Genomic DNA, 27979 nt, shown 5'->3' with positions numbered 1-27979 from the left:
AGAGTTACGGCCTTGGCATTGATTGGCTGGGCTACTGCGCCCGCGCAGGCGCTGTGGGTTTGGTGCCATCTTTGTTGTGGGTGACGGAGGCAAGCGAGCCTCCTGCCGCCCGGAGTTGGATGGTGCCATCGTCCCCTCTAGCGATTGCTCCTGCCTGTTGCCAAGGCCGGACGGTGCAGGCGGGATGGCGGAGCGCGGCGGCCCCTCGCCCACGGGGGGCTCCGGCCGGACCTGGTGCCTCAGGCGAGTGGGGATGAGCGGCCAGTGGCTCCTGCTGGAGAGCGGCAGCGAGGTGAGGCGGGGGGTGGGACCTGTAGGGCAGGGGCTGGGGGCGGGGAGGTGATGTGCGGGGGGCTGGTGGGGAGGAGATGAGCAGGGGGAGGTGGCTGGTGGTGGGGGGAAGGGGTTAGGGCGGGGGAGGAGCAGGGGAAGGGGTCTGGGCTGGTGGCAGGGATGTGATGAGTGGGGGAGGGGCGGGGAGGTGAGGTAGGGGGTGGAGAGGTGATGAGCCGAGGGAAGGGTTGGGGGGCTGGTGGCGGGGGAGGAACGGGGATGTGATGAGCAGGAGGAAGAGGCTGGTGGTGGGAAAGGGGTGGTGAGGGATGAGCAGGGGGAAGGGGTCTTTGGGCTGGTGGTGGGGGAGAAGGAGGGGGCAGTGAGGTGATGTTGGGCTGAGGGCTCCCTAGTGTTTCCCATGTGCCCCAAAGCCACTGTTGAAATGGGGCCCTGAGCCCTGCAGACCAGTGATTCTCAAATTTCCAGACTACTGTACTCTTTGCAGGAGTCTGATTTGTCTTGCGTACCCCAAGTTTCATCTCACTTAAAAACTACTTGTTTACCGAATCAGACATAAAAATACAAAAGTGTCACAGCACACTAGTACTGAAAAAATTGCTTAATTTCTCATTTTTTAATGTATAATTATGAAATAGACTGGAATTTAAGTATTGTACTTACATTTCAGTGTATAGTATATAGAGCAGTATAAACAAGTCATTGTGTAAAATTTTATGTTGTCCTGATTTTGCTAATGCTTTTTGTATAGCATGTTGTAAAACTAGACAAATATCTAGATGAGCTGATGTACCCCTAGGGCTATGTGTATCCTAGGTTGAGAACCACTGCTGTAGATGAGGCAGCAGCCCTCTAGTATGGGATGAGGGTTGGTTGGTTTCCATTCCAGCCCTTGTCTCTTCTGGTGGTGGTGATGGTGGTGTTGGGGGGGTGGGGGTGGGATTGGGGCAGGTCTAGTGGGCAGGGCTGAGTGCAAGCTGCTCCCACTCTCTGCAGGAAGCCAGCCCTGCTTTACAGGTGGAAGGTTTCTTTGCTGCCTATGGCAGTGTATGGAAATCTTGGCAGAGTGGTGGCAGCTTCCTCAGAGTTGCTTGTATAATAGTCCTCTGAATGAGTGAAAGTCTTTTCCAGAGGTGTTACAGGTCCTGCCAGGTGTTAGTGTCCTAGCAGAGAGTTTATGATCTTTTGTTGCCTCTTGGACATAGAAAAGGCCTAAAATATTTGTGGCTGGTGATGGAGGGGAAGCAGAATTTTTTTTCTTCAGAGGTTCAGGAAACTGGAGTGGGGGCTTTCTCAGTCTTTAATTGAAGGAACAGAGTGCTGAAATTCTGACAGATTCCTTTCACCCTGCTGTTTATCAGATATATATTAAACAGAATGGAATTAAAAAAAAACAAAATAAGGCTTTAAGCAGTGAGTTAATTTCCCCTCTCAATGCTAGAAAATCAGGATTAACAAGACATGAATTTCTAGTTTAAGAAACAAGTGAGAATCCTCTTTAAAAATTAGTCTTTTTGATCTGTACCTTACAGAAGCTAAAAAGGATACAGTAACTCCTCACTTAACGCTGTAGTTATCTTCCTGAAAAATGCGACTTTAAGCGAAATGATGTTAAGTAAATCCAATTTCTCCATAAGTATTAATGTAAATGAAAGGGTTAGGTTCCAGGGAAATTTTTTTCAGCAGACAAAAAACTATATTATGTGTGTGTGTGTATATATATACACACACACACACACACACACAATATAAGTTTTAAACAATTTAATATTGGTACACAGTGATGATGATTGTGAAGCTTGGTTGAGGTGAAGGAGTCAGAGGGTGGGATATTTCCCTTAGTGCTAAATGATTAACTAGCTATTGGCTGAGCCCTCAAAGGTTAACTCTCTCTGTACACAAGGCAGCAGGAATGGAGGGAGGTATGCACATTTCCCTTAAGTACACTGCCATGTTAATTAGATCAGCTTGCTGAGAGGGCAACTGCTGCCAGCTCCCTCTGTCTTGAGCCCTGGTGTGTCCCCCCTGCTCTATGGAAGATGGGGCAAGCAGGGTGCAGGAGGGAGGGGGACACCCTGACATTAGCCCCCCTCTTCCTTCCCTCCCCCCCCACACAGCAAGCAGGAGTCTCTGGGAGCAGCTCCAAGGCAGAGGGCAGGAGCAGCACGTGGCAGTGAGGGGCGGGACAAAGCTGAATTGCAGGGAGCTGCTGCACAGGGAACTTATAGGGGCAGGGAGCTGATAGGAGGCTGCTGGTCCACCCTGGTTCCAAGCTCCCACCAGCTAGCTACAAGGGCTGCTCTTCTTGCAGGCAGTAGACAAAGCAGGCGGCTGCCAAACGACTTTATAAGGGCTCATTACGCAACTTTAAACGAGCATGTTCCCTAATTGATCAGCAAGGTACCAACAAAACAACATTAACCGGGATGACTTTAAGTGAGGAGTTACTGTACAATCATCAGAAATGACTAATACAAAGTAAATGCCGGTTGAGTAATTTATGTGTGGAGTAGTACTCAAGGCCTTGAAAATGACATGACCAATACTGATGTATGCAAGTGTAAGTTTTCACTTCCTTGACGATCATGTGACTTTGCACAATTCTGGATTGTTTGGTAAACATGTGAAATGCTGTTCTTTCATAGATTTCAAGACCAGAAGGGACCATTGTAATCTAGTCTGATCTCCTGTATAACACAGGCCATAGAACTTCCCCAAAATAATTCTCCCCCTCCCCTTTGAGAACCTCTGTGGTAGACTGAAGAGTCTATTATTAAATATTTGTTTTCCATGTAGGTACTTACAGACTGTAATCAAGTCACCTATTTATCATCTCTTTGTTAAGCTAAATAGATTGAGCTCCTTGAGTCTATCATTATAAGGAATCCTTTAATCATTCTCATGTTTGTTCTAAATCCTTTCCAATTTATCAACATCCTTCTTGAACTGTGGACACCAGAACTGGACACGTATTCCAGCAGCAGTCATACTAGTGCCAAATATAGAAGTAATATAATCTGTGCTCCTTCCTGGGATTCCCGTTTTTGCATTAAAGGATCACTTTAGCCCTTTTGGTGACAGCATTGTCCCGAGAGCACATGTTCAGCTGATTAGCCACCCTGACCCACAAATCTTTTTGAGAATCACTACTTCATAGGGTGAGGTCCCCCATGCTGTTAGTATGACCTACATTGTTTGTTCCTAGATGTATACCTTTATGTTTAGCTGTATTAAAACACATATTGTTTGCTTGTGTGCAGTTTACCAATCAGTCCAGATTGCTCTGAATCAGTGGCCCGTCCACTCTCCCATTTTTAGTGTCATCTGCAAACTTTATCAATGATTTTTTGTTTCTTGCAGGTCATTGATAAAAATGTTAAATAGCATAGGGCCAAGAACCAATCCCTGTGGGACCCCACTAGAAACACCTGTTCAATGGTGATTCTCCATTTACAATTACATTTTGAGACCTATCTGCCAACTTTTAATCCCTTTAATGTGTGCCATATTTATTTTACATTGTTCTAGTTTTTTAATCAGAATGTCATTTGTTACCAAGCCTAAGTACAGTACATAAATGATGTTACCTTTATATGAATTATTGGGCCACAATGGTATTTTTCATTGCTCAGTATGAACTTTCAGGTTGCATTGATGCCTGTCTTTCAGTTGTGCCATACTCTTCAGGTAAATAATGACTCCCGAGAGTCTCAGGGATTGGAGGAAATAACTAAACTGTTCAAATGCTCTGGTAAATTGACTTAGAGATTGAACAATAAAAAACTTCAGCCTCTCCCAAGTTAGAGGAACCACAACTCCTGCTCTCCCTAGTCACCAAGAAAATTCTCCTCTAAGTGAGCCTTCAGTGTCTGAACTTCCAGCTCAGTTAGAGATTCTAGGTGTCTCAAGTAAGACTGGAGAGTCATACTGCTATACATCAATGTCTCTGTAGGTTACTGAGCAACCTGAAGGACTTTATGCAGCTCTAGTTTCTAAGGTTGCTCACTACGGTTCTGAACAAAGAAAATGTGATCATTTTTTTTTGAAGCCTTCATCAGAGACTTTTTACTAAGTGTTCTAGCCAGAAGGTGAAAGAAGGTTGGTTGCTGGAGTACTCTTCTAAAGGAGATTTATCAGTTAAATGGACACAAATGTTCCCCTCTCCTAAAACGCCATTGTGCTTCAGGCTTTTTCAAGGCTTCCCCCTAGCTTTTGACTCTTATGTCACATTCAGTAAAAGTTATAAGTAGTAAGCATGCATGTGGTTAGCGTTAAACTTACTACTTTGAACACCAGTAGAAACTACTGTACAAAGCAAATTCATCCCATGAGTTTATTTTACTGTATTTAAAAGCAAAGCAGATAGATCACTCTTTCTGTATTTGTTGCTAATGGTGGCTATTAAACTGTTTTTATCTTTAGGTAACTATAGGCCGAGGATTTGGTCTCACCTACCAGCTGATCTCAAAAACCTGCCCACTGATGATCTCTCGTTACCACTGTGTTTTCAAGCAGAATGCACAAGGCCAGTGGACAGTTACAGACAACAAGGTACTGAGATTGAAGGTGTTTTAATTGCACTGAGAGATATTGAAGATGACTTCCCATTTGGGAGCTGTGTCTGAGTAGCTGTGGGGTCATAGTTAGGAAGTACAGGTAACCTTGAGTCATGCTGTAATATAGTCTAACTTGGGTAAAAGACCTATGGGAACATGTGCTTCTAGTTGTGCACCCTGAATCTGGAATTTCATCCTAGCTGAGACCCAGGATGCTGAGTCAGGCTTATTCACATTTGACTACAAGGGATACTTCCTGCTTTTAGCTTCTTCTCTTTAATAGAGCACTCTGATGCTTCCAGATAGTGAAGTGCTATGGGGAGTATTGGTCCTGAGAGCCTGTCTGTGAACTTTTGTCTTGTGTGCAAAGAATAACTATGAAGGCTGACATACATTGGCCAAACCAGACAGTCTCTACGCAAAAGAATAAATGGACGCAAATCTGACATCAGGAATCATAACATTCAAAAACCAGTGGGAGAACACTTCAGTCTCTCTATCCACTCAGTGGCAGACTTGAAGATGGCAATTTTACAACAAAAAATCTTCAAAAACAGGCTCCAAAGAGAGACTGCTGAACTTGAATTAATATGCAAATTTGATACAATTAACTTGGATTTGAGCGGAGACTGGGAATGGTTGGGCTATTACACTAATTGACTTTATTTCCTCATGTTAAGTATCCTTACACCTTTTATGGGTCATCTCGATTATCACTTCAAAAGTTTTTTTTTCTCCTGACGATAGCTCATCTTAGTTGATTGGCCTCTTACAGTTGGTATGGCTACTTCCACCTTTTCATGTTCTCTGTATGTATAAATATCTTCTTCCTGTATGTTCCAGTCTATGCATCTGATGAAGTGGGCTGTAGCCCATGAAAGCTTATGCTCAAATAAATTTGTTAGTCTCTAAGGCGCCACAACTACTCCTGTTCTTTTTGCGGATACAGACTAACACGGCTGCTACTCTGAAACCATTCTTAAAAAGGATAGTGCTCTTGCAATGTTAATTAAATGACGAACTAGTGCCAGTTATTGTAGAGGCACAACTATAATTTAGTTTTAATAAACTAAAGTTGAAGATGATTTTCTGATCATGAAACTGGCTTTTAATTCCATTAGTTGACATGAAACACAACTTTATCATTTGGCTAGAGTAAAGAATTGAGATCCAAATACTAAAATGCCTACTATTTTGTATGCTGACAATAGCAAGATGCTTGTCCCCTTTGATTCAAGTCCCTTTCCCCATGCTTTCCTTCAGGCTGGAAAATTATTAAAGTCAGGAAGCTGAGTGAAAACCAGTTAGATGTAACATTCGGAATGTTCTATAGTACAACGTGACTTATAAAGGATTCAATTGTAAGGCCAAGAACAGGTGGAGGGACTAGAAGACATACAATGAGTGTTCTTAAAATCTCAACCTTGTTTGTTTTGATGCATCCAATACAAAGTGCATAACCAAGACTCTAAATGCTTTGGTTCTTTTCTGGTTTTACTTTTTCATGTTAAAAATACAATCTCCCCTCTACAAATACTGGCTCCAAGAATCCCTCCCTCCCTGAGAGCCAGGAAAAGAGATGGGCTCTACAGCGTGCCCTAATAGTCAACAGATTCCAGTTATTTTGGAGGTGAAATGCAGTGAGAGAAGTGAATTTTAAATGGAAAGATCCTTCATGCCCTATCAGCAGCCCTCTGTCTCCTGCACACAGCCCCAGGTAGCTGCAGTGTTGTACTTGGACTAGAAGATCAGTTACTACAATTATTGCAGAGTGACATGTGCATTTACATGCACCTACTGGAGACAGTAAGGGAGAGAAGATGGTTTAAGATTAAATGAAAACTTCCCCGCCCCCCTCCCCAAAATATAATCGTATGTTCATATGCACCTTCTCACCATTTTAGTTGTAATTCTCCTTCCTCGCATGTAAATTTCACACTTTTCTTGGACCGAAAAATAGACTAGAAATAGGCTAGATCCCTATAAAAGTAAACTAAAAATAAAAGGTATTAATTTTTTTTTTCCTGTACTTGAGACCTCCTGTTTTTACATTCGCCGTTTAAAATTCTTCTGGATGAACAATGTGTTGTCTGTGATGGCAGCTCCATCTCTGTTCTTTTTGTCCACAAAGGCAAGGAAATACACAGTGAAGAATCAAAGCTCCAGTTCCTGTTCTGGGGCTACGGCAACTGAGAGCTTCTAGGTGATCTGGATGTTGAGGTTGTATATCTAACTGCATCATGATGCATCACTTTGTTCTCTCTCAATAGTTTCTCAGTCATAGGGCATTCTTTAAGTATGCTCGTTCAATTTCTGAGAGTGTTGAAATGCACCCTTTAGCTGGTTTGTAGTAGATTAGAATGGAAAAGGCCTTGCTGAGTCCTGCAGTCAGTTGCCTTGAAATATTTGTACAATACTACACTACTGATCTCCAAAGTTTCCTACAAGTTGGGGCTGGAAGAGACTTTCTAAATCTGTGGTGTCCAATGTTTCTGGGAAGTACCAGTCATCCACAGGAATACCATTGGCTATACCAGCCTCTCTTTCGTTGGGGCAATAGAGGTTCCTTGTTAAGCTAGGGATAGAGGTGTCTATCATACTAGTCACATAAGTCTGAAGTTCTAGTCCTGAAGTATATAGCAATAGTTGGAAACCATTGTGCTAAGTCATCAAGTGTAATCCCTTGCTGCACCTGATGCATGTTATCACCTCTACTATTCCCTCAAGCTTATCATCATATTTCTTTGGGATACTTCCATTGCTGATGACCCTACAGTCTGTACTGAGCATAGTTCAATTGCGAGAGCAATATAGCAATGCACAGACAATCCAGTAAGTTTTTGGAGAGAGTTGGGAACAACTTCCTGGTACAAATGCTGGAGGAACAAACTAGGGGCAGTGCTCCTCTTGACCTGCTGCTTACAAACAGGGAAGAATTGGTAGGAGAAGTAGAAGTGGGTGGCAACCTAGACAGCAGTGTCCATGAGATGGTTGAGCTCAGGATCCTGACAAAAGGAAGAAAGGAGAGTAGCAAAATATGGATTCTGGACTTCAGAAAAGCAGACTTTGACTCCCTTAGGGAACTATTGGACAGGATCCTCTGGGAGGCTAATATGAGGGGGCAAGGAGTCCAGGAGAGCTGGCAGTGTTTTAAAGAAGTCTTATTGAGGGGGCAGGAACAAACCATCCCGATGTGCCGAAAGAATAGCAAATACGGCAGGCGACCAGCTTGGCTTAACAGTGAAATCTTCAGTGAGCTTAAACACAGAAAGGAAACTTACAAGAAGTGAAAATGTGGACAGATGTTTAGGGAGGAGTATAAAAGTATTGCTTGAGCATGCAGGGGTGTAATCAGGAAGGCCTATGCACAATTGGAGTTGCAGCTAGCAAGGGATGTGAAGGGTAACAAGAAGGGATTCTACAGGGATGTTAGCAACAAGAAGGTGGTCAGGGAAAGTTGGGGATCCTTACTGAATGCGGAAGGTAACATAGTGACAGATGATGTGTGTAACAAACCAAAGTACTCAATGCTTTTTTTGCCTCTGTCTTCACAGACAAGGTCAGCTCCCAGACTGCTGCACTGGGCAGCACAGTATAGGAAGGAGGTGAAAGTGATGAAAGAACAAGTTAAGGACTATTTAGAAAAGCTGGACATGCACAAGTCCATGGGTCCAGATGCTATGCATCCAAGGGTGCTGAGGGAGTTGGCTGATATGATTGCAGAGCCATTGGCCATTATCTTTGAAAATTCGTAGTGAGTGGCGGAGGTCCCGGGCAATTGGAAAAGGGCAAATATAGTGCCCATCTTTAAAAAAGGGAAGAAGTAGAACCCGGGTAACTACAGAGTGGTTAGCTTCACTTCAGTCCCCGGCAAAATCATGGAGCAGGTCCTCAAGGAGTCCATTTTGAAGCACTTGGAGGGAGGAAGGTGATCAGGAACAGTCAGCATGGATTCACCAAGGGCAAGTCATGCCTGACCAACTTGATTGCCTTCTATGATGAGATAACTGGCTCTGTGGATATGGGGAAAGCGGTGGATGTGAGATATCTTGTAGTAAAGCAAGTTAAAGACGTATGGATTGGATGAATGGACTATAAGGTGGCTAGAAAGCTGGCTAGATTGTCTGGCTCAATGGCTCAATATCTAGTTGGCAGCTGGTATCAGACGGAGTTACCCAGGGATTAGTCCTGGGGCTGGTTTTGTTCAACATCTTTATTAATGATCTGGATGATAGGATGAATTGCACCATCAGCAAGTTCGCAGATGACACTAAACTGAGGGGGAGAAAGAGATATGTTGGAAGGTAGGGATAGGGTCCAGCGTGAGCTAGGCAAATTGGAGGATTGGGCCAAAAGAAATCTGATGAGGTTCAACAAGGACAAGTGCAGAGTCCTGCACCGCTACAGGCTTGGGATCGACTGGTTAAGCAGCAGTTCTGCAGAAAAGGATGAGGGGATTACAGTGGACGAGAAGCTGGATATGAGTCAGCAGTATGCCCTTGTTGCCAAGAAGGCCAACGGCATCTTGGTTTGTATTAGTAGGACCATTGCCATCAGATCCAGGGAAGTGATTATTCCCCTCTATTCAGCACTGGTGAGGCCACACCTGGAGTATTGTGTACAGTTTTGGCCCCCTCCCCCACTACAGAAGGGATGTGGTCAGATTGGAGAGAGTCCAGTGGAGGACAACAAAAATGATTGGAGGTCTGGGCACATGACTTACAAGGGGAGGCTGAGGGAACGGGGTTTATTTAGTCTGCAGAAGAGAAGAGTGAGGGGGTATTTGATAACAGCCTTCAACTACCTAAAGGGGGGTTCCAAAGAGGGTGGAGCTCGGCTGTTCTCTGTGGTGGGATATGACAGAACAAGGAACAATGGTCTCAACTTGCGGTTGGGGAGGTCTAGGTTGGATATTAAGAAAAACTTTTTCACTAGGAGGGTGGTGAAGCACTGGAATGGGTTACCCAGGGTGGTGGTGGAATCTCCATCCTTAGAGGTTTTTAAAGCCTGGTCTGAGAAAGCCCTGGCTGGGATGATTTAGTTGGTGTTGGTCCTTCTTTGAGCAGAGGATTGTACTGGATGACCTCCTGAGCTATCTTCCTAATATTCTATGGTTATTGTTAGGAAGCTTTTCCTCTCTTGGTGTCTAATCTAACATAGCCCTCTTTTCAGTATAAAACCATTGCTACATGTTATACATCTTCTGGTATATCTTCTTCTTCCTTTTGTGTTTCTCTATGTTTGTACAGAGCTGGTTTACATTTTCCTCTCTGCTTTCTTTTTGTATAAATTTAGTCCCTTTATCCTCCTTTCTTTGTAGCCTGTTTTTGAACTTTTGGTAACATGCCTAAATAAGTATTCTTGACAAATCATACCAGTGTCTCATTGATCTCTCTGTTGCAGAGTCTTTCCTAAGGGCTAGCTCAAACATTTCCCATTAAGCTTCAGAATATTGTTTCTTCTTTAAACCACCATAGGCCATCAAACAGTTCCTTCTTTTTCTTCCATGTGGTTGCCTAAATCAATTTTATTCTTAAGAGTCGTAGAAGGAAATCCTTACTGGTGGTATAACTAAATCAATCTCTCTCTCTGTCTCTCTCTCACACACACGAACGACAGTGACTCAGTTGTTTGGGTCGTGCAAAAGCTAGTTAGACAATTTGTTGTATTGTCTTTGCACTATTCTTTCTGAAAAGGTAGGCTGTGTTTGCAGCAACCAAAAATGCCTTGTGGAGGAGTTCCCTTAAATGTACATTGATAAGTTTTGCTGATTTTTGTTTGTTTTCAGAGTCTAAATGGTGTTTGGTTGAATAAGGAACGTCTTGATCCATTAAAGGCCTATCCAATAGGTGAGAGAGACCATATTCAACTAGGAGTGCCTTTGGATAACAAAGAGACTGCTGAATATGAATATGAAGTGATTAAGGAAGAATGGGAGAAAGTTAGTCCATTTTTAGCCCCAAGGAATGACCAACTGATGGGGAAACCTAAGGGTGCAAGAACTAAACGTAAACTTAGTTTGGAGGAATCAGAGGCATCTGGAGCAGAAGGCCCTTCGAACTCCAGATCTAAAAGGGACAGAGTGTCCTGCGATAGTGAACCTTTGGGTAGATCATGTGGGAGGGCAGAACTGGCCAAACAGCCAACAGAAAACATGGATGTCAAGCTGCCTTCTCCTGGACCAAGCGTGGAGGAGGATAAAGCTACAGTGTATAGTAATCCTATGAATTCTGAGAAAGCTACATCTCTTAGCCATAAGGACCAGAAAGCCTCTAATCTGGCACAGTCTTGGAATGGTTTGGAAATGCTGAGGCAAACCCTGGGAAATATAATGAAGCTGAAAGTCAAGGTGGAGGAGAAGCAGACAGCTGTTTTGAGAGTGAAGAAGAGCAGAAAGTCTGGCCAAAAAGAGCTCAGAGTGATGGAGCAGGAGCTGCGGGAATTGCAGGACCAGTTGTGCACTGAACAGGAGCATCAGCAGCAGAGGGTGGAACAGCTGGAGAGGACATTCTATGAGGAGCAGCAGCAGCTTCTGGAGGTATGCACATTTGTATAGACATTATCATCCATTCCAGAAGTATGCCACTTCCAAACATACAGACCTAGAGAATGGGTAGAAACAAGAGGGGCTAGACTAGGTAAGAGATTAGTAATCGGGTTTAACCTCAAAGGCAGGTTCAGCACAAATTGATAGTAAAAGCATGGTTGCCACCTGAAAGCTGAATGATCTGTGTGAAATGAATATTGTTTCTGTGTTCTCTCTTGTGGTTGTAGAGAGGACGAGGACTGAATGGGTCGTTGAGATTGAACTCCTCTTCTACCTCTGGACATAGGTTACCAGGTCCAGAATGAGTTGCATTGAAAGTCCTTTCCCATTCAAACAGGAGAGTCAGTGGGCACTGCTACTTCCAATGATCCAGATTGTCTAATGAATAAAATGCAGGAAGGGCCATTTCCTTACTTGTAAATAGGGTTTCCTTCACAAAACGCTCGCTCTGGAAGTCTTACAGGCCTGTACACATTCATACGGATATGTAACTAGCCGTCAGATTTTAAAAAAAGAAAAAAAAGGGGGGAATAGCTCAGTGGTGGGGGAGGGATAGCTCAGTGGTTTGAGCATTGGCCTGCTAAACCCAGGGTTGTGAGTTCAATCCTTGAGGGGGCCACTTAGGAATCTGGGGCAAAAAAAATTGGTCCTGCTAGTGAAGGCAGGGGGCTGGACTTGATTACCTTTCAAGGTCCCTTCCAGGTCTAGGAGATAGGTATATCTCCAGTTACTATTATTTATTATAAGTTCTGTTCTCTGTCTCTCTGTTATTATGTTTAACAAGTATGTTTGAAAGCAAGAGAGAATCCAGCTGAACGTGGATTGGTCATTCTTCCTAGTAATTGGGAACAGCCAGAAAAACCTATTAGTCCGGATAATTGAACACTTAATTGTAGAAATCTTGCATACAGGAAGAGAGAGATTCTCTGTCTCTGCCCATACTGGAGGAGGGATCCAAAGCAGCAGTGGGAGTTGTCTACAGTAGTGTGGTAGTTTAATCTCTTTAGATGTGTTCCCAAAAGGAGTTAAAACATTTCTGTTTCTGCACTCACAGCCTATTACTTCCCTTTCTCTGCCTTGTGAACATTCTAGTCCCATTAAAGCTAAAATAACTTGGAGATGTCTCGGATATGTGATATTCAAGGATATTGTCCACCAAGAGTTATAATGTGTAAGTTTAGATGGCTCTGATCATTCAAGAGCCCGGGGAGAACTGAAGGTGAGATATTTCTTAGGTTTGATTTACACTGGTGACACTTCCTTCATTTATCTGTTTCTAGCATGAGAGAAAGTAGGTTTCTCTTTCTCCCTGTTCCTCTAGCCTAGTCAGCAGACCGCAGGCCAGAGCCAGACTGCCAGACACTTGTGAATGGACCCCGAAATCTTTTTATTTACCTATCTTTTTTTAATTATTTTTATCTCTGGAGTCTGGACCTTGATCATATCTTGACAAAAATAATTGACTAGCTGTTCCTGACCTCTTTATATTGCTTAGTTTGATTCCATAATAGTTTTTCTTCCCCCAGCAAAACTCTCTTTTTGTGTCTTATTTTTTCAGGGAGTGAAGAAGCAGCAAGGGGAAGAGAATTTGAAGGAGCAGCTGGCCCAGGTTCTGCAGGAGGTAACTTACTACAGAGCTAGGCGTGATCCAGCTGTGTAATGTGGGGAATGCCTAAACTTTGCCTGCTATTCTGGCAACTGGCTGGGGAGCCCGAGGACTGTCCCTCAAGAACAGATTGCAACTGCTTTTCATCTCTGTGATACAGGTGACAAGTTCCACATTCCATGATAATTGGCAAACAGAAATACTGTGGAAAAAGAGCAAAAATACACTAAAATCCAAATACAACCTAAAAGCTTTAGGTAGCTGTAATAGATTCATAGACTCTAGGACTGGAAGGGACCTCGAGAGGTCATCGAGTCCAGTCTCCTGCCCTCATGGCAGGACCAAATACTGTCTAGACCATCCCTAATAGATATTTATCTAACCTACTCTTAAATATCTCCGGAGATAGAGATTCCACAACCTCCCTAGGCAATTTATTCCAGTGTTTAACTACCCTGACAGTTAGGAACTTTTTCCTAATGTCCAACCTAAATCTCCCTTGCTGCAGTTTAAGCCCATTGCTTCTTGTTCTATCGTTAGAGGCTAAGGTGAACGAGTTTTCTCCCTCCTCCTGATGACACCCTTTTAGATACCTGAAAACTGCTATCATGTCCCCTCTCAGTCTTCTCTTTTCCAAACTAAATAAACCCAATTCTTTCAGCCTTCCTTCGTAGGTCATGTTCTCAAGACCTTTAATCATTCTTGTTGCTCTTCTCTGGACCCTCTCCAATTTCTCCACATCTTTCTTGAAATGCGGTGCCCAGAACTGGACACAATACTCCAGTTGAGGCCTAACCAGCGCAGAGTAGAGCAGAAGAATGACTTCTCATGTCTTGTTTACAACACACCTGTTAATGCATCCCAGAATCACGTTTGCTTTTTTTGCAGCAGTATCACACTGTTGACTCATATTTAGCTTGTGGTCCACTATGACCCCTAGATCTCTTTCTGCCATACTCCTTCCTAGACAGTCTCTTCCCATTCTGTATGAATGAAACTGATTGTTCCTTCCTAAGTGGAGCACTTTGCATTTGTCTTTATTGAACTTCATCCTGTTTACCTCAGACCATTTCTCCAATTTGTCCAGATCATTTTGAATTTTGACCCTGTCCTCCAAAGCAGTTGCAATCCCTCCCAGTTTGGTATCATCTGCAAACTTAATAAGCGTACTTTCTATGCCAACATCTAAGTCGTTGATGAAGATATTGAACAGAGCCAGTCCCAAAACAGACCCCTGCGGAACCCCACTTGTTATACCTTTCCAGCAGGATTGGGAGCCATTAATAACTACTCTCTGAGTACGGTTATCCAGCCAGTTATGCACCCACCTTATAGTAGCCCCATCTAAATTGTGTTTGCCTTGTTTATTGATAAGGATATCATGTGAGACTGTATCAAATGCCTTACTAAAGTTTAGGTATACCACATCCACCGCTTCTCCCTTATCCACAAGACTCGATATCCTATCAAAGAAAGCTATTAGATTGGTTTGACATGATTTGTTCTTTACAAATCCATGCTGGCTATTCCCTGTCACCTTACCACCTTCCAAGTGTTTGCAGATGATTTCTTTAATTACTTGCTCCATTATCTTCCCTGGCACAGAAGTTAAAGTAACTGGTCTGTAGTTTCCTTGGTTGTTTTTATTTCCCTTTTTATAGATGGGCACTAATGATAGAAGGGAGCTTAAAGGAGAGGGGCGCATGCCTGCAGGGCTGTGGAGTTCAAAACAATAAGCAGAGCAGTCATTGTGGGACATCACCAGAGGCCAATCACAGCGATAAAAGCAATCAAGGCATTCACATTGGCACTAAGCCCTAAAGCAGACCTGGACAACTTGTAAAGCAGCGAGGGCGATATTACTCCAAAGAAAACAGCTGAGGGCCGAACACCCCCAGACCCCACCAACCCGCCCCCCCCAGCGCCGCCTAGCCCCCCCCGAAACACAACACTCCCCCCAGCACTGCCCAGCCCCCCTGAAATACTCCCCACCCCTCCAGTACCGCCCGCCCCGTGGAAACAAACCCTCCTTCCCCAGCGCCACCCTGCCAAAACTGCGGTATTGAACCTTGGTAATATGTTACAGCGAGCCCCTAAGGTAGTATAATTAAGGTAAAAGAAAAATATCTTTTTGCTAGAAGTAGAATAAGATCTTCCCCCCACTTTGTAATCAGTTGCCCTGTTGAATGAATGAGGTGTGAATGAGGATGGTGTGGAAGGCAGCATCTCTAGACAGCTGCAACCCTTGGAGAGGGGACGGGAGCCAGACCAGATCAGTAGAACAGGTCAGCCACCGACTCGCCTCCTCAGCCCTCCACCTCCCCCCGTCCCCCCGGCTCGCCTACTCACCCCCCCACCACTGCCTGCCCACTCGCCTCCTCGGCCTCCCCACCCCCCAGCTCGCCTACTCAGCCCCCGCCACTTCCTGCCCGCGCGCTTGCCTCCTCAGCCCCCGCACCTCCCTGGCTTGCCTCGTCACCCCCCGCCACTGCCTGTCTGCCCCTTCAGCCCCCTCCCTCAACCGCCGCTTGCCTACTCACCCCATGCGGGCCGCACAGTGAGCCCACGTGGGCCTCATGCAGCCCCTGGGCCGCATGCTGTGCAGGCCTGCGCTAAAGCCTCAGTGCAAAAAGCCTTATGGCTCTCCTAGAGGAGGTTTTATTACAGCGCTGCAACTGAGGAGTTTTGGCACAAAAAGTGGTTTGCAGTGGTAGACCTCTGCTGTTTCAGTGCCAAAAGCTGCCTTTTGGCAAAAAAAAACCTTGCCAGTGTAGACCAGGCCACATTGTCTACACTACAACCTTGCTCCTGCCGATGTAAGTGCCCTAACTACACTGAGGGCTTGGCTACACTTGAGAGTTACAGTGCTGGTGGTGGCTTTACTGCACTGTAACTTACTCCCCGTCCACACTGGCAGGGCACATACAGCGCTGTATCTCCCTGGCTACAGTGCTGGCTGTACTCCACCTCGGCCTGGGGAATAACGACTATAGCGCTGCGGGGTGCCTGTGTAAACAGTGATTAATCTTACTACGCTGTAACTGACCTCCGGAACCTTCCCATAGTGCTTTTTAAGTAAAGATAACACTCTTTGTTTTGTTGTGATGCCTCTCTTTGTTTTGTTGTGAACTCAGGGCTCCAGGAGCTGCTTATCTAAAAAACAAACGCAGCTACTGTTTGCTCGAGCAGAGGCAGGGAAGGGGGGATCCCCTAGTGTTTGCTTGAGGAGAGAAGCAGCCCGGAGTGGGGGTCTGCTGGTCTGAAGGCTATTTGCGTTTAGTGAATGAGAGAGGGGTGGGGGAAGGGGTCGAAACTTTTAAAATGATTGAAGGTTGGTGCTGTGTATCTTCAAGTCCTTAGAACTTTTTTTTGGTATCACAAATTTGAATTTTATTTTGGCAGAACAAAAAAAAGTATATTTCTACATTAAACTGAGCAATGATTTGTCCCTTTTCATATAATCAAATACACAGCAAATAAGAGCTTGCAAGGCAGGGAGCTGACACAGTGTCAGCTCCAAAAATCCACTCTCTCCGTCTCCCCCACTGTCCCTGTCACACTCCACCCCACCCCGCTCTTTTGAAAAGCACTTTGCAGCCACTTGAATGCTGGGATAGCTGCCCATAATGCACCGCTCCCAACACCGCTGCAAATGCTGCAAATGTGGCCATACTGCAGCGCTGGTAGCTGTCAGTGTGGCCACACTGCAGCGCTTTCCCTATACAGCTGTACGAAGGCAGCTTTAACTCCTAGCGCTGTACAGCTGCAAGTGTAGCCAAACCCTGAGGCTTGTCTACGCTACAAAGTTTTGTTGGTAAATGCTGTGGTTTAATTAAAGTGGTGTAACTTATGCCGACAAAACTTTGCAGTGTAGACAAGGCATGACAAAATAACTCCATCTCGATGAGAGGCATAGGGGTTATGTTGGTGTATTTAGGGTGACACAGTGTCATTGTAGACCCTGGGTTCCTTCTATCTGCTGTTGGCTGTTGTTCTTGTCAATTTCACAGCTCCAATTGTCAAGAAAGCTGCTCCCGGCTCCCCATCTGGGCTGCTGCTGGGTTTCTGCTCCCAGATGGGCTGCCATCTGGGCTCCCCACTGGGAGACCTGCTGTTCCTCTTTCCCCCTTCCCACCCTCCCATGTGTCCTGGTTCCCCGCTGGGAGCATGGCAGCTGGACTGGGTGTGGATCTCCCTGCTGGAGGCAAGAAGTCCTGGGTGGCTGCCCCCCGGCTGGGAGTGGAGAGATGAGACATCCCGGGGAACAGCTGGGCTCCTGGTGAGGAGCTATGCGGAGCTCAGGATCCTGGCTCTTAGTCCCTCCTCCCCTCACTGCCCCTCTTCAGTTGCTGGAATAGCTCCTGGGGAGGATGCGCACCACTGACAGAAGGAGAGTAGTGTGGACATCAGCCACCGCAATAATTACTGTGATGGCTGTAAGCTGACCTAACATAGGTCGATTTAAGATTGTAGTGTAGACATGCCCTGAGAGTGTCACAGCTAAATACAAGATAGAACAAAGTGTTTAGCATAAATAGTTAGCACATATTTGATGGAACCGTTCAAGGTGAGGTGGCCCATTAACACCCCTTTAGTCATAGGACAAAAAGTGAGATTAATGGGTTACAGATTGTTGTAATAAAGTCCAGTGTCTTTAAGACCATGATTTTTAGTATCAAGCAAAGTTAGGAATTTAAGCTCCCAGGCTTGTCTTTTGAAGGTGTTGTGGAGGTTTCCGTGGAGGATGAGGACTTATAGGTCAGATATAGAGTGATTGCTTTGTGATATGATGTGTTTTGTCTTTTATCATTTTTCTGTGTGAGTTCTTTCAAGAGCATAGTGATTGTCTGATTTCATCCAACTAGTTGTTGTTGGGGCAGTTAGTGCACTGGATGAGGTACACCACATGTTGTGATAGGCATCTGCAGGACTCATGGATCTTGAAAGGTGTATTGTCGGGGTGAGGTGGGGGTGTTGATCGTTGTAGTAGTGGAGATATGTCTGTAGGTTTTCCATCTGTTGTTCTGGCAGGATCTGGTGCTGCTTTGAGTTGGTGCATCCTGGTCTCTGGGGAGCTTGCTTCTGATGAGCAGCTTGGAGAGACTGGGGAGTTGTTTGAAGGCCAGAAGAAGGGGTTCAGAAAAGAATTCTTTCAGGATGGGGTCCCCATCAAGTGTGGGTTGTAGTTGTTTGATACCCTGTATGGGGTTCATTGTGGGGCGGAGGTGATAACTAGAGTGCAGTTGGAGGGGGTTTTATTTCTGTATTAAAGCAGATTTTCTCCGGGTATTTGGGTGGCCAGTTCATGGTCTTAAGAAAGACATTGGATTTATGGTTTATTACAACAATCTGTAACCCACTAACCCCACTTTTTGTTCTCTGACTAAAAGGCTGTTATCAGGCCACTTCACCTTGAATGGGCCCTTAGAATATGTGCTAACTACTTATGCTAAACTATCTGTTCATCTTGTATTTAGCTGTGACACTCCCAGCACGGATACAGCTGTGTTGCTTTAGTGCTTTAATGAAGACACAGCTGTGTTGCTTTAGTGCTTTAATGAAGACATTCTACGCTAGGTCCCCAAAATGTGGGGTGTGCCCCCAATCCAGGGGGCATGGCTGGGGCCAGGGAGGGAGCGCCACCCAGCTCCACTCTGGGCCCCGGCCCCAGCTGCCAGGCCCACACTGGGGCCGGGGCTTCAGCTGCTGGCCCTTCGCCCAGGGTCCTGGCTGCTGGCCCCGGCTAAGGCTGTGTTCCCGTCCCCACCCCCTGCTGTGGCACCAGGCTCCACCACCTTACCTTTGTCTGTCTGTCTGTCTCCCTCCTCTCCCCCTAGCCTTGGCCCTGCTCCTGGCCCTGGGAGGGGTGGGGGAAGTGCAGGGTAAAAAGTTGGGGGACCACTGTTCTACGCCAACAGGAGAGCTCCTGGCGTAGTTAATCCATCTTCTGAGAGTCAGTAGCCATGTTGAGGTGAGAACTACTTCTGCGCTGTCTAGATGTGGGGTTAAGTCGGTATTGCTACGTTGCTCAGGGGAGTGGTTTTTTCACAGTCTTCAGTGACATAGTTATACTGATATAGGTCTGTAGAGTAGACCAGACCTCAGTATCTTTTCAAGACTCTGAAAAAGAGCTCTATGTAGCTCAAAAGTTTGTTTTTCTCACCAACAGAAATTGGTCTAATAAAAGATATTAACTCATCTACGTTCTAATTAGTCATTTGTTAAGAAAGACTAGCAGGCATGTACTCCTAGAAATGAAATAATAAATACATTGATTTTGCAAAAAATGTTGAACTTATGTAAGGGTTTCAGATTTCTCAAATACTTCCCTCATTCATCCTGAGTGAGCTCTACATTCAGAATCTCATGTAGCCCAGACTTAGTATTCAGCTTTTTAGCAAGAGGCTGAAGATGAAAGCTTCCTTGCTCCTGAATGACTTGTCCTTTGTAACTAGCATATGTGTTAGAAAGTCACTTCTGTGAGTTTCAGCTTGAAACTAAAACTCTTCCTTTCAGTCAGCTTTTGGGAATTTATGAAACATGCCATGTCTGTGGTGAAATTACCCAGATACAGTGGTGATGGTGCCAGTACAATACTTAAAGCTATTATCTCGATATTTAGATGTCAGACTTCAAAGAACATAAATCAATTTCCATCCTGCTTAATTCTGATTTAACTAGTACAAAAAATTTGGACAGTGGGGCTGGAGTCCATGCAGCTGGACATACTCAGTAGGACTATCCCAGGTTAAGTAGAAAGAGTCCTCTTGAGTTTCAGGTTTATTTATATTTTTTTCTAGCCTGACCAGAATAAAGGAACTTTGCTCATCTGTTTTTATGTTTAAATACCAAAGTAAATTAATGTGAATGGGACAGCTCTTGTGTCTCCATTGCTCCTTGTCCTGGGGTCTAAGCAGGCAGCACCATATGCTCCTTCCTGAAAGGAGCCCAGATTTTTTGTTGGACTCAGAGCCTAGTCTACGCTAGAAGTGCTACTTCGGCGCAGCTGCAGTGTGTCTGATGAAGATGCTCTTTGTCGATGGGAGAGCTCTCCTATCAGCATAATAACTTCACCTCTGTGACAGGCGGTAGCTATATTGGTGGGAGAAGCTCTCTGGCCAGCATAGCGCAGGCCACACCAGCTCTCAGGGTGTGGATTATTCACATCCCTAAGTGACATAAGTTATACAGAAGTAAGTGTTAGTGTAGACAAGGCCTGAGGTATGGATAAGAAGCTAACTAGGGCTGTCCTGGTTACCCTCAACCCAAGGAGACACTCCCACTGGGAGCTGGAAAACCCTGAAACCTCTTGGGATTTAACCCCCAAATTCCTATGCCACTACCTGGTGTAGTGGGGCACAACTGGGGTATGATTTATATCTCCCCAGAGATGTACTTCTGATAACCATGGTTTGTATTTTCTGACCTACACTGAATCCAGTGATTAACCCATGTATTGATGTATTACATAAGGGTATTATCCTTTTTAACTGTGAGTCTGTTTGCTTAGTGCTTGAGTTTTTTCCTGTTGTGCGTTACTGTGTGGCATACATTTTACTTGCTTATAGAAGACTGATCCTTCTGGTTCCTCATCTAAAGAAGTAATTGGAGTCCTTCAACCTCTAGGAGTGGGCTCATGTTGCATTGATTCGGTAAAAAAAATGGCACAAATCAACAAGTGAGCAGGATGGTAGGGATCTTGTATGTTTCATTGGGGCAAATTACGAGAATCTCTCTGGATTTATATTTTCACAGCATCGTGCCCTGATGGATGAGCTGAGCCGTAGCAAGAAGGATTTTGAAGAGATCATTCAAGCTAAGAATAAGGAGTTGGAAGAGACTAAGGTACTGAACAGAAATTGATTTTTCTGTTCTGTTCATTAGAGCAGCACAATTTGCTGCCATGGAGGAAACAAGTTGTTCAGTACTTTCCTCAATGCTTCCTATTGCCTGGAGTAGTGGAAATCTTGTATATTGAATGAGGTAACTGGCTTGCTTTCCAGATGGCAGGGACAAGATGTCTTGCTTGGATAGTCCCCTATATAGAGTTGCACTGTGAATAGGCATTAGTGGAGGATGCTCAAACTCAGAGAGAGAGAGAGTGCAGAGCAAAGGAACATGGCACAATGTGCAGGAGCAGTGACCCAATTTTCCCTCCCTCAGAAAAAGCCCTGTCAGACTGAGTGAGCTTGAAAGCGAGTGTTTCACTTTCTGTTAAAGTTCATACAATTAAAACTGCAGCGAGATCTATCTGGTACTGAAAACATCAAAGGAATTGACTGAAACAAGGCATGTCTCCTGCACTAGGGCCTGATGGAAAGCAATGGAGAGAGCTCCCTATTGTGCCTACTCTAGGAGGACATGGCATCTCCCATCTTTAGCTGCATTTCCTTTGACTTTTGGTTCCTTCACAACCTTAGGATTGTTTTAAATGTAGCTTCGGTTGTGACTTACTCCATTTTACTTAGGAAGTAGACCAGATGCCTAGTATACCTTGGTGACTAGCAACCTGTTACATTTCACTCCACATCACTATATGAGAGCAAGGAAGCATCTTAAATTCCCAAGCGTTACTTATTTTGTTGCACTCCTCCATTTGAACCATTCTGGCTGAAAAGATACTTTCTATTTCTGCTGCTACAATAGTTCTTCAGACCTTAGATCTTTTATGCTGAGTTCATCCTGCGGTGAATTTTTGCTTCTAGGAAATATCCTTTAAGTAGTTAGGAAAGATCTGGAAGGTATTCTGGAAAGGTTGACTCAGCATGTACCTTCTTCACCAAAGTAGGGACATCAGTAATTGTTGAAACTATGTATTGTAACAACTATCTCTGCACTGGCTGGGATTGTTCTCTGTACTGCTGTGGTTGCTGATTTTAAACCTCTTTCTTCTCCTTTCCATATAGAAAGAATGCAGACCTGAGACAACAAAACCCTGGGATTGTGTACTGTATCTGTCTCTTTCCTCCATCCCTTATTTAGTAAACCATTTGCTCGTCAGCAGTGACCATGTGTGTCTTCCTTACAGGAGGAGAAGGAGAAGGCAAGAGCGCAAAAGGAGGAGGTTTTGAGTCAGATGAATGATGTACTGGAGAATGAGCTGCAGTGCACAATCTGCTCTGAACACTTTATTGAGGTACAGTGACTGACATGGCTTTGTTTGGAAGGGAAAGGATTTAAGAAGCTTTTATTTTCAAAAGTCAAAACAAAGTTTTTTTGTTTGTTTTTTTTTTTGTTTTGTTTTTTTTTTTAAGTTTCTTCTCTTTAGATCTAGGAAATTATTCACACTGACCAAGATTTTTGTGTTTTGCTCGCCTTGCTGAATATCATCACTGTCTATTGTCAGTTATACGTACACAATTACATTGAATTAACTGGGGTTGCATAGCTATAAATAAGAGTAGAATTTGACTCCCCCCCCAGTAATCCTAGAAGGGACACTCAACTCAGATTAGGCCTGAAATGTTGGCTATTGAAGTATGAATAGAAATGATTATTTTAATTTAAACTGGTCATTTAGAAATACCTTTGTAGCAGTGGAAACCTGAACACAATGGCTTTGTTCTAGTATCTGAGAACCAGAAAATTAAACTCCATCTAGTTTCACTGTGGAGAGGTCCCTCAGGAAATATGCTTTAAATTGGAAGCATGGTGTAGTGTTTAAGGCTTGGGACTGGAATTTTGAAGTTCTTGGTTCTTTTCCTGAGTGTGCCACAGATTTGCTGTAATCCTGGGCGAGTTACTTCATTTACCAGTTTTTCAGTCTGAAAAATAGAGATAATCTGTACGTACCTTGGCTTGTGAGGACTGGATGTTTCATAAGTACTGTGTGATCCTTGGATAGTAGGTACTAAAGAAGGGCACTATAATATTTTCTCCAAGAGGAAATGCCCATGTGATGTTTTGCTAGTTCCACAGGACTTTTTTTATCCCAGTCTCAGTGCTCTGATGGTATTCTTCCTCCTGACCTCTGCAGGCTGTCACTCTGAACTGTGCACACAGCTTCTGCTCCTACTGCATCAATGAATGGATGAAACGTAAAGTGGAGTGTCCCATCTGCAGGCGAGAGATACAATCCAAGACGCGCTCCCTGGTACTGGACAACTGCATTGACAGGATGGTAGAAAACTTGAACTTGGAGATGAAGGAGCACCGCCTGGCTCTCATCCGAGAGCGCAAAGGTGAGAGGTGGGTGGATGAGGTGTGACAAATGCAGTCTCTGTCTCTGTGTCCTCAACAGAACTTTCTTTGGCACCAGTATGCAACAGGAATGCTCTAGAAATGCACAGAGTCCTAGGAATGAACCTTTAGTCCTGTATGAGGTTAAGGCTGTGTCAGTAATTCCAATAGAATTTTCAGAGGTTAGGATGGGAAACGGCTTAGAATACGTTACATAGCCAGATTGTTGCACTGTAAAATATTTTGGGTAACTTTCTAGAGACTATATCATATGAACCCTACAAACCAGGGAAGTTGGAAGACTTCACTATTAGAGGCTAAGCAGTATTAGTTTATTTGGAGATATTTTTAATAAACTATCATTGCTCACAGGGCCGACTTCAGGCACCAGCTCAGCAAGCGGTGCTTGGGGTGACCAAGGGGAAGGGGCGGCACACCAGACTTTCTGGCGGCAATTCGGCGGTGGGTCTCTCTTGGAGGGAAGGACCTGCCTCTGAAGTGCCGCTAAAGAAGAAAGTGGGGTGGTGGAGCTACTGCTGAATTGCTGCCGATTGCGATCGTGACTTTTTTTTTTTTTTTCCTGCTGCTTGGGGCGGCAAAAACCCTGGAGTTGGCCCTGATTGCTCAGAGCAGGTCTTGAAAAATCTACCAAGTGACTTCTAGACAGTGGATTAAACCTACTGGCTATAGAGCAATATGAAAGCTGAGTGGTGGGAGGGCTGGTTGGCAAGTTCCATGGGCAACATACCAGCGAGAAGCTTGGCACCCGAACACAGTTGCTGGATTTTGTTTTCTAATCTGATTTTTTAGAGGGGTAATTCATAGTTGGCATTGGATAGGAGACTGCTGAAGATAACTGGAGTGCTGCATGTAGTGTTATTCATTCAGCAGGTCTCACTCTTCCCACTGAGTCAATATTGAATTTAGTGCCTCAGCATGATTGACGCACAAAACCATGGTCCGATTCACTTGTCATTAAAACAAGAGTAGTAAGGGTGTGAAGCTTGATATCCTGACAGAATTCCAATGTGGGTAACACCATTCTACATCCCTGTTCCAAATCTGTTTCTAGAGCAGCCGTCACTACTATCTAGGTGCTGAAATATAGAATTTATTCTCCACTGCTCTTCCTCAAAACGGTTGTTTCTGTGTGCTGTTAAATCACTACTTGGTTCCCCTTTAGAGGAGGGTGCATGATCCCTTTTATGTATAATGTGTACAGCTCTTTGGGATCCATCCTAACAAAAGATGCTTTTGAAATATTTCAGATCCTCCTTGGTGAAACAGAATGACATCACTAAACATTGTCAATGCTAACCTGAAAAAACTCACCTTTAGCCAGATCAGTCTGATTCCCTAAGAAAATGCTGCACTGCTCAGAGGCTTTCCAGCACTGCTTCATGGATTGCTTTCATCTCTGCAGAACTGACTCTGCTCAGGTGTAATATATGCAGATCTGTAGAGTACACCAAAGCAGCATTGAAGTGTCTTGTCATGGAGTTAATGTGACCGGATGAAATGGTGTCTTTATGGGAATCCACTTCATTCTCACATACAGGAAATCAGTGGTTCTCAAACATTTTATCCTCTCAGGATTTTATCCACCTTCATGTGAGCCCGATACACTGTTTAACTATTAATAGAATACTAAGGCAAAGAAAGCTTTATAATAACCTTTATTTTGACACATTTCAGTGAGATGGATGAGCTTGTTTCTATGCAGTGGTGGAAAGATTGGCTGAAACTGGAATGAGCTCCAGTTATACGTGGATTCTAGAAGGGAACTGGCTGGAAAACAGGCTCAGCAGGGAATGGTTAGTTATAATCCAATAGCACCTAAGAACTCCAGTCAAAAATTAGGGCCTCTGCAAATAGTAACAGCAGACAATCACTGCCCCAGCAGGCTCTTAGTTTCCAGAGGCTTGAATGGAGCCCTTGTTGTCTTCCAAAGTGTTTTGCTCCTTGATGCCCCTCTTTGACTTTGTTCATTTTTCACCCTTCCTACTGATAAGGCTTTGAGGTAACCAGCTGCTGCAATCTCCTCTGGTGACTACACATTGATTGGTACCAACAAGGGAGCATTTGGTTGGGTGCCGACAGGGAGAGCATTAACAAGAGGTGAAGAGAATGTCTCCTTGCCCTCAGTGCTATTCCTGCAGCCCAGTTGGAACTGGAATAAGCATACAAGAAATCAAAGAAAATCCCATTCATGTTGTTTTTTCAAGATTATAAACACAAAAGACAAGCCCCACGCAGATGGTCTCCAGACCTACAGCTTGAAAAACTTGCTGTAAAGCGTACAGTGTGGCAGTAAGAGGAGGTATTAAAGTTTCAAAGAGAATTCTGGCAATTAGCACAGACTGTAATCTAGCCACCAGCTAACTACAGTATCTGTGTATGTTTTGAATGCAGAGAAACAGGATGTCTTAGTGAACCCAGCCACGGACAGTGAGAGCAGTATCATTTCTTCGATCTATTCCATCTTGTCGATGAGCAGTTATGACAGTGATGAATTTGAGGAGGACTCTGACTACGATAATATCTATGATATCTATGGTATCTGAACACCCACATCGCAGATTGGATTGCCTGTGAGCCATGCAGAATCAATCTAAGTGTGCTTGGATCTACTGCCGTCAGAGGTGAATGGATTGTATGTTTGGAAAAATAGGTGTTGAACAGCCTGGAATTCGAGCTGCAGATGAAGAGTGCTTGTCAGAGCATTGTTTTTGTTTTTAAAAGAATGTATAATTTCTTGCCCTCTAAAGCATCCAGACTGGAATTGTGGGGGTAACTCATGCTTGTCATGCTAAATACATTTATATACAAACTTTGATTTCCACGATCACTTGTGACCCGATCAGTAGAATAATGTCCTGGTTTCCCTGCCTGCTCTGCTGCTTGTCTGCTGGGTTGAATTACACCTATTCAAATGTTTGTCTGTTTCCTTTATTTCAGCTAGTGGAGAGAATGGATAGATATTTGAGCAGGCCTGCCATTCCACCCAGCAGATAGCAGAGGTACACCTAACACACCAGTACAGTGCCAGTTTAAGATGGGTTTTCCTTGTGCGATTTTACATGACAGCTTGATTCATGCTTGTCTTTGTGTCATTAATACTTGGCTGACTGTACCTGTACCACCCTTTGATCCCAGTGTGCTCAGTTCATTGTAGATTGGGGTGCTGGGTCTCTGGCTGTTCTACTGATGTCACTTATTTTTTGTTAGGTAGAGATGGAGAAGATTGAATTACCCAAGTGTCAGTCCAAATCAGTGCTGTACTCGTTGCTCACAAAGCATCTTAATTGTTCTCTTTCCAGGCCTTTTCCTGCTTAAAGAAGGTGGGAAATGAGCACATCTAGGAACAGTAATTTAAAAACCCTAGTCAGTCCCTGCCAAAAGCAGAGATAATGTTTATCTCTTCAGAAGTGCTACTGCTATTTGAGTTAATGGAATGTCCTGTTTGCCTGGTGGGGAGGTAGCAGGTAGCATCTGTGGCAAAACACAAGGCAAGAAGGGGGAAAGTACTGTGTCTACATATTTTTACTGTTTACAAAATGTTGCTGTTCAGCTGGGACATAACACTAGCCTTGCTGCAAAGAAAATCTTCACTGAGGAGCTGGTGAAAAAATCTTGCCTCGTTTTTGCAAGCGCCTGACTGTGAAGCTCTGTTTCCTTTGGCCTATATACTTGAGTTAGTTTTGTTAGCTGAAAGGTACCATTTGATTGTGTGGGAGAGAAAAACACAATCATCTGTAGTAGTATTTCTCTATCCATGTGTATGTATATACCCATTTCTCTGTTTCTCCTGCTTCTAAGGAGAGAGATGTGAACCACTTCCGCTGTTCTGCCTGCCACACCCAGAGACACAAACTTCATTCTGCTAATTACTTTTGACTTTAATGATAAAAATGGGTCCTGATCTCATTTTTATAGATCTGGTTGCTTAACGTTAAAAACATTTTCTCCTCTGATAGTCATAGGAGCCTCAGCATTTTACTATTTTTATGAAGTTATTCCAAAAGACTTGTGCATTCAGGGATTTGTATGACAAATCACACAGACCATTCTGCCCTGCATTTGTTGGGGCAGATAAGCCAACAATTTAATATAGGTGGAACACACAGCACCCTGACCCTGGGGATGTAGTATTTCTTATTTTAAACTATCCCATGCTAAAGAAAGGACTCATTGCAGGAGTGTGTGAAGAGTGATGCCATTCCACGAGGCAAATGTGTCCTGACATGATTTGTGTGATCAGGACTATAACAGGGACAAAATGTCTGGTCTAGAAACCATGTCCAGGTACCTGTCACCCTCCTTAAACTTCAATGTAAAGTTTCTCTCCTGCTGTGGAGGAGCCAACACTACCTTGAGGTTTCCTGCTCTCCTGTGCTCTTGACATTCAATTCCTACATGTATGTTATCTTTAGAAGTGCTAGTCAGTTGGGGTGGGGGGAGTCAATAGAGGATTGAGAATGGTTGACACTAACCCAGGTCTCTCTGTGGAAGAGATCTGTTTCCATCTAGCATGGGATAAGCTCTCTGGAGCTCAAGGATTACAGATTTCTTCTATCAGATGTATTTTGCCATGTTGCTGTATTATTTTTTCTGCCTGTTTTATTTTTACTAAATATATTTATTTTGCTTCTTTGCTATTTCTGTCATTGTCTAATTATACCTGTTCCAAAACTTAAGTCAAAGAAATTAATTTCTCAGTGCCTGCAGGTGGTTTCTTTTCTTCTCCTTGCATTGTGGTTTTAACTGGCTTTAGGGGACTAGGATGAATGAAATCTG

At 44.1% G+C, this 27979-nt stretch overlaps 1 protein-coding gene across 5 annotated transcripts; it reads left to right on the top strand.

The window, feature by feature from the left end:
* The first annotated feature begins 75 nt into the window (after positions 1 to 75).
* Positions 76 to 27837, top strand: RNF8 (ring finger protein 8). 5 transcript variants are annotated; one of them, XM_050952263.1, is made up of 9 exons: positions 76 to 292; positions 4717 to 4845; positions 10639 to 11388; positions 12956 to 13018; positions 20759 to 20848; positions 22032 to 22139; positions 22980 to 23184; positions 25408 to 25502; positions 25595 to 27837. In XM_050952263.1, exons 1-8 carry the CDS (start codon positions 185 to 187, stop codon positions 25494 to 25496), a joined length of 1542 nt encoding a protein of 513 aa, XP_050808220.1. In that variant the 5' UTR covers positions 76 to 184; the 3' UTR covers positions 25497 to 25502; positions 25595 to 27837. The 5 variants fall into 5 exon arrangements, with proteins under 5 accessions (XP_050808220.1, XP_050808221.1, XP_050808222.1 ...); XM_050952264.1 differs by lacking the exon at positions 25408 to 25502 and having other exon boundaries at positions 22980 to 23191; XM_050952265.1 differs by lacking the exon at positions 25595 to 27837 and having other exon boundaries at positions 25195 to 25496.
* Positions 27838 to 27979: the final 142 nt, after the last annotated feature.

This window comes from Gopherus flavomarginatus, chromosome 4, assembly GCF_025201925.1.
Source record: "Gopherus flavomarginatus isolate rGopFla2 chromosome 4, rGopFla2.mat.asm, whole genome shotgun sequence".
In the NCBI taxonomy this organism is placed as follows: domain Eukaryota; kingdom Metazoa; phylum Chordata; order Testudines; family Testudinidae; genus Gopherus; species Gopherus flavomarginatus.
This window is presented reverse-complemented; position numbering and strand designations above follow the sequence as displayed.

Coding starts and splice junctions, on each gene's coding strand:
- RNF8 (XM_050952263.1), top strand. CDS start 185: ATGGCGGAGCGCGGCGGCCCCTCGCCCACGGGGGGCTCCGGCCGGACC. Junction 11,389..12,955: donor AGCAGCAGCAGCTTCTGGAG/GTATGCACATTT, acceptor TTATTTTTTCAG/GGAGTGAAGAAGCAGCAAGG. Junction 13,019..20,758: donor TGGCCCAGGTTCTGCAGGAG/GTAACTTACTAC, acceptor ATATTTTCACAG/CATCGTGCCCTGATGGATGA.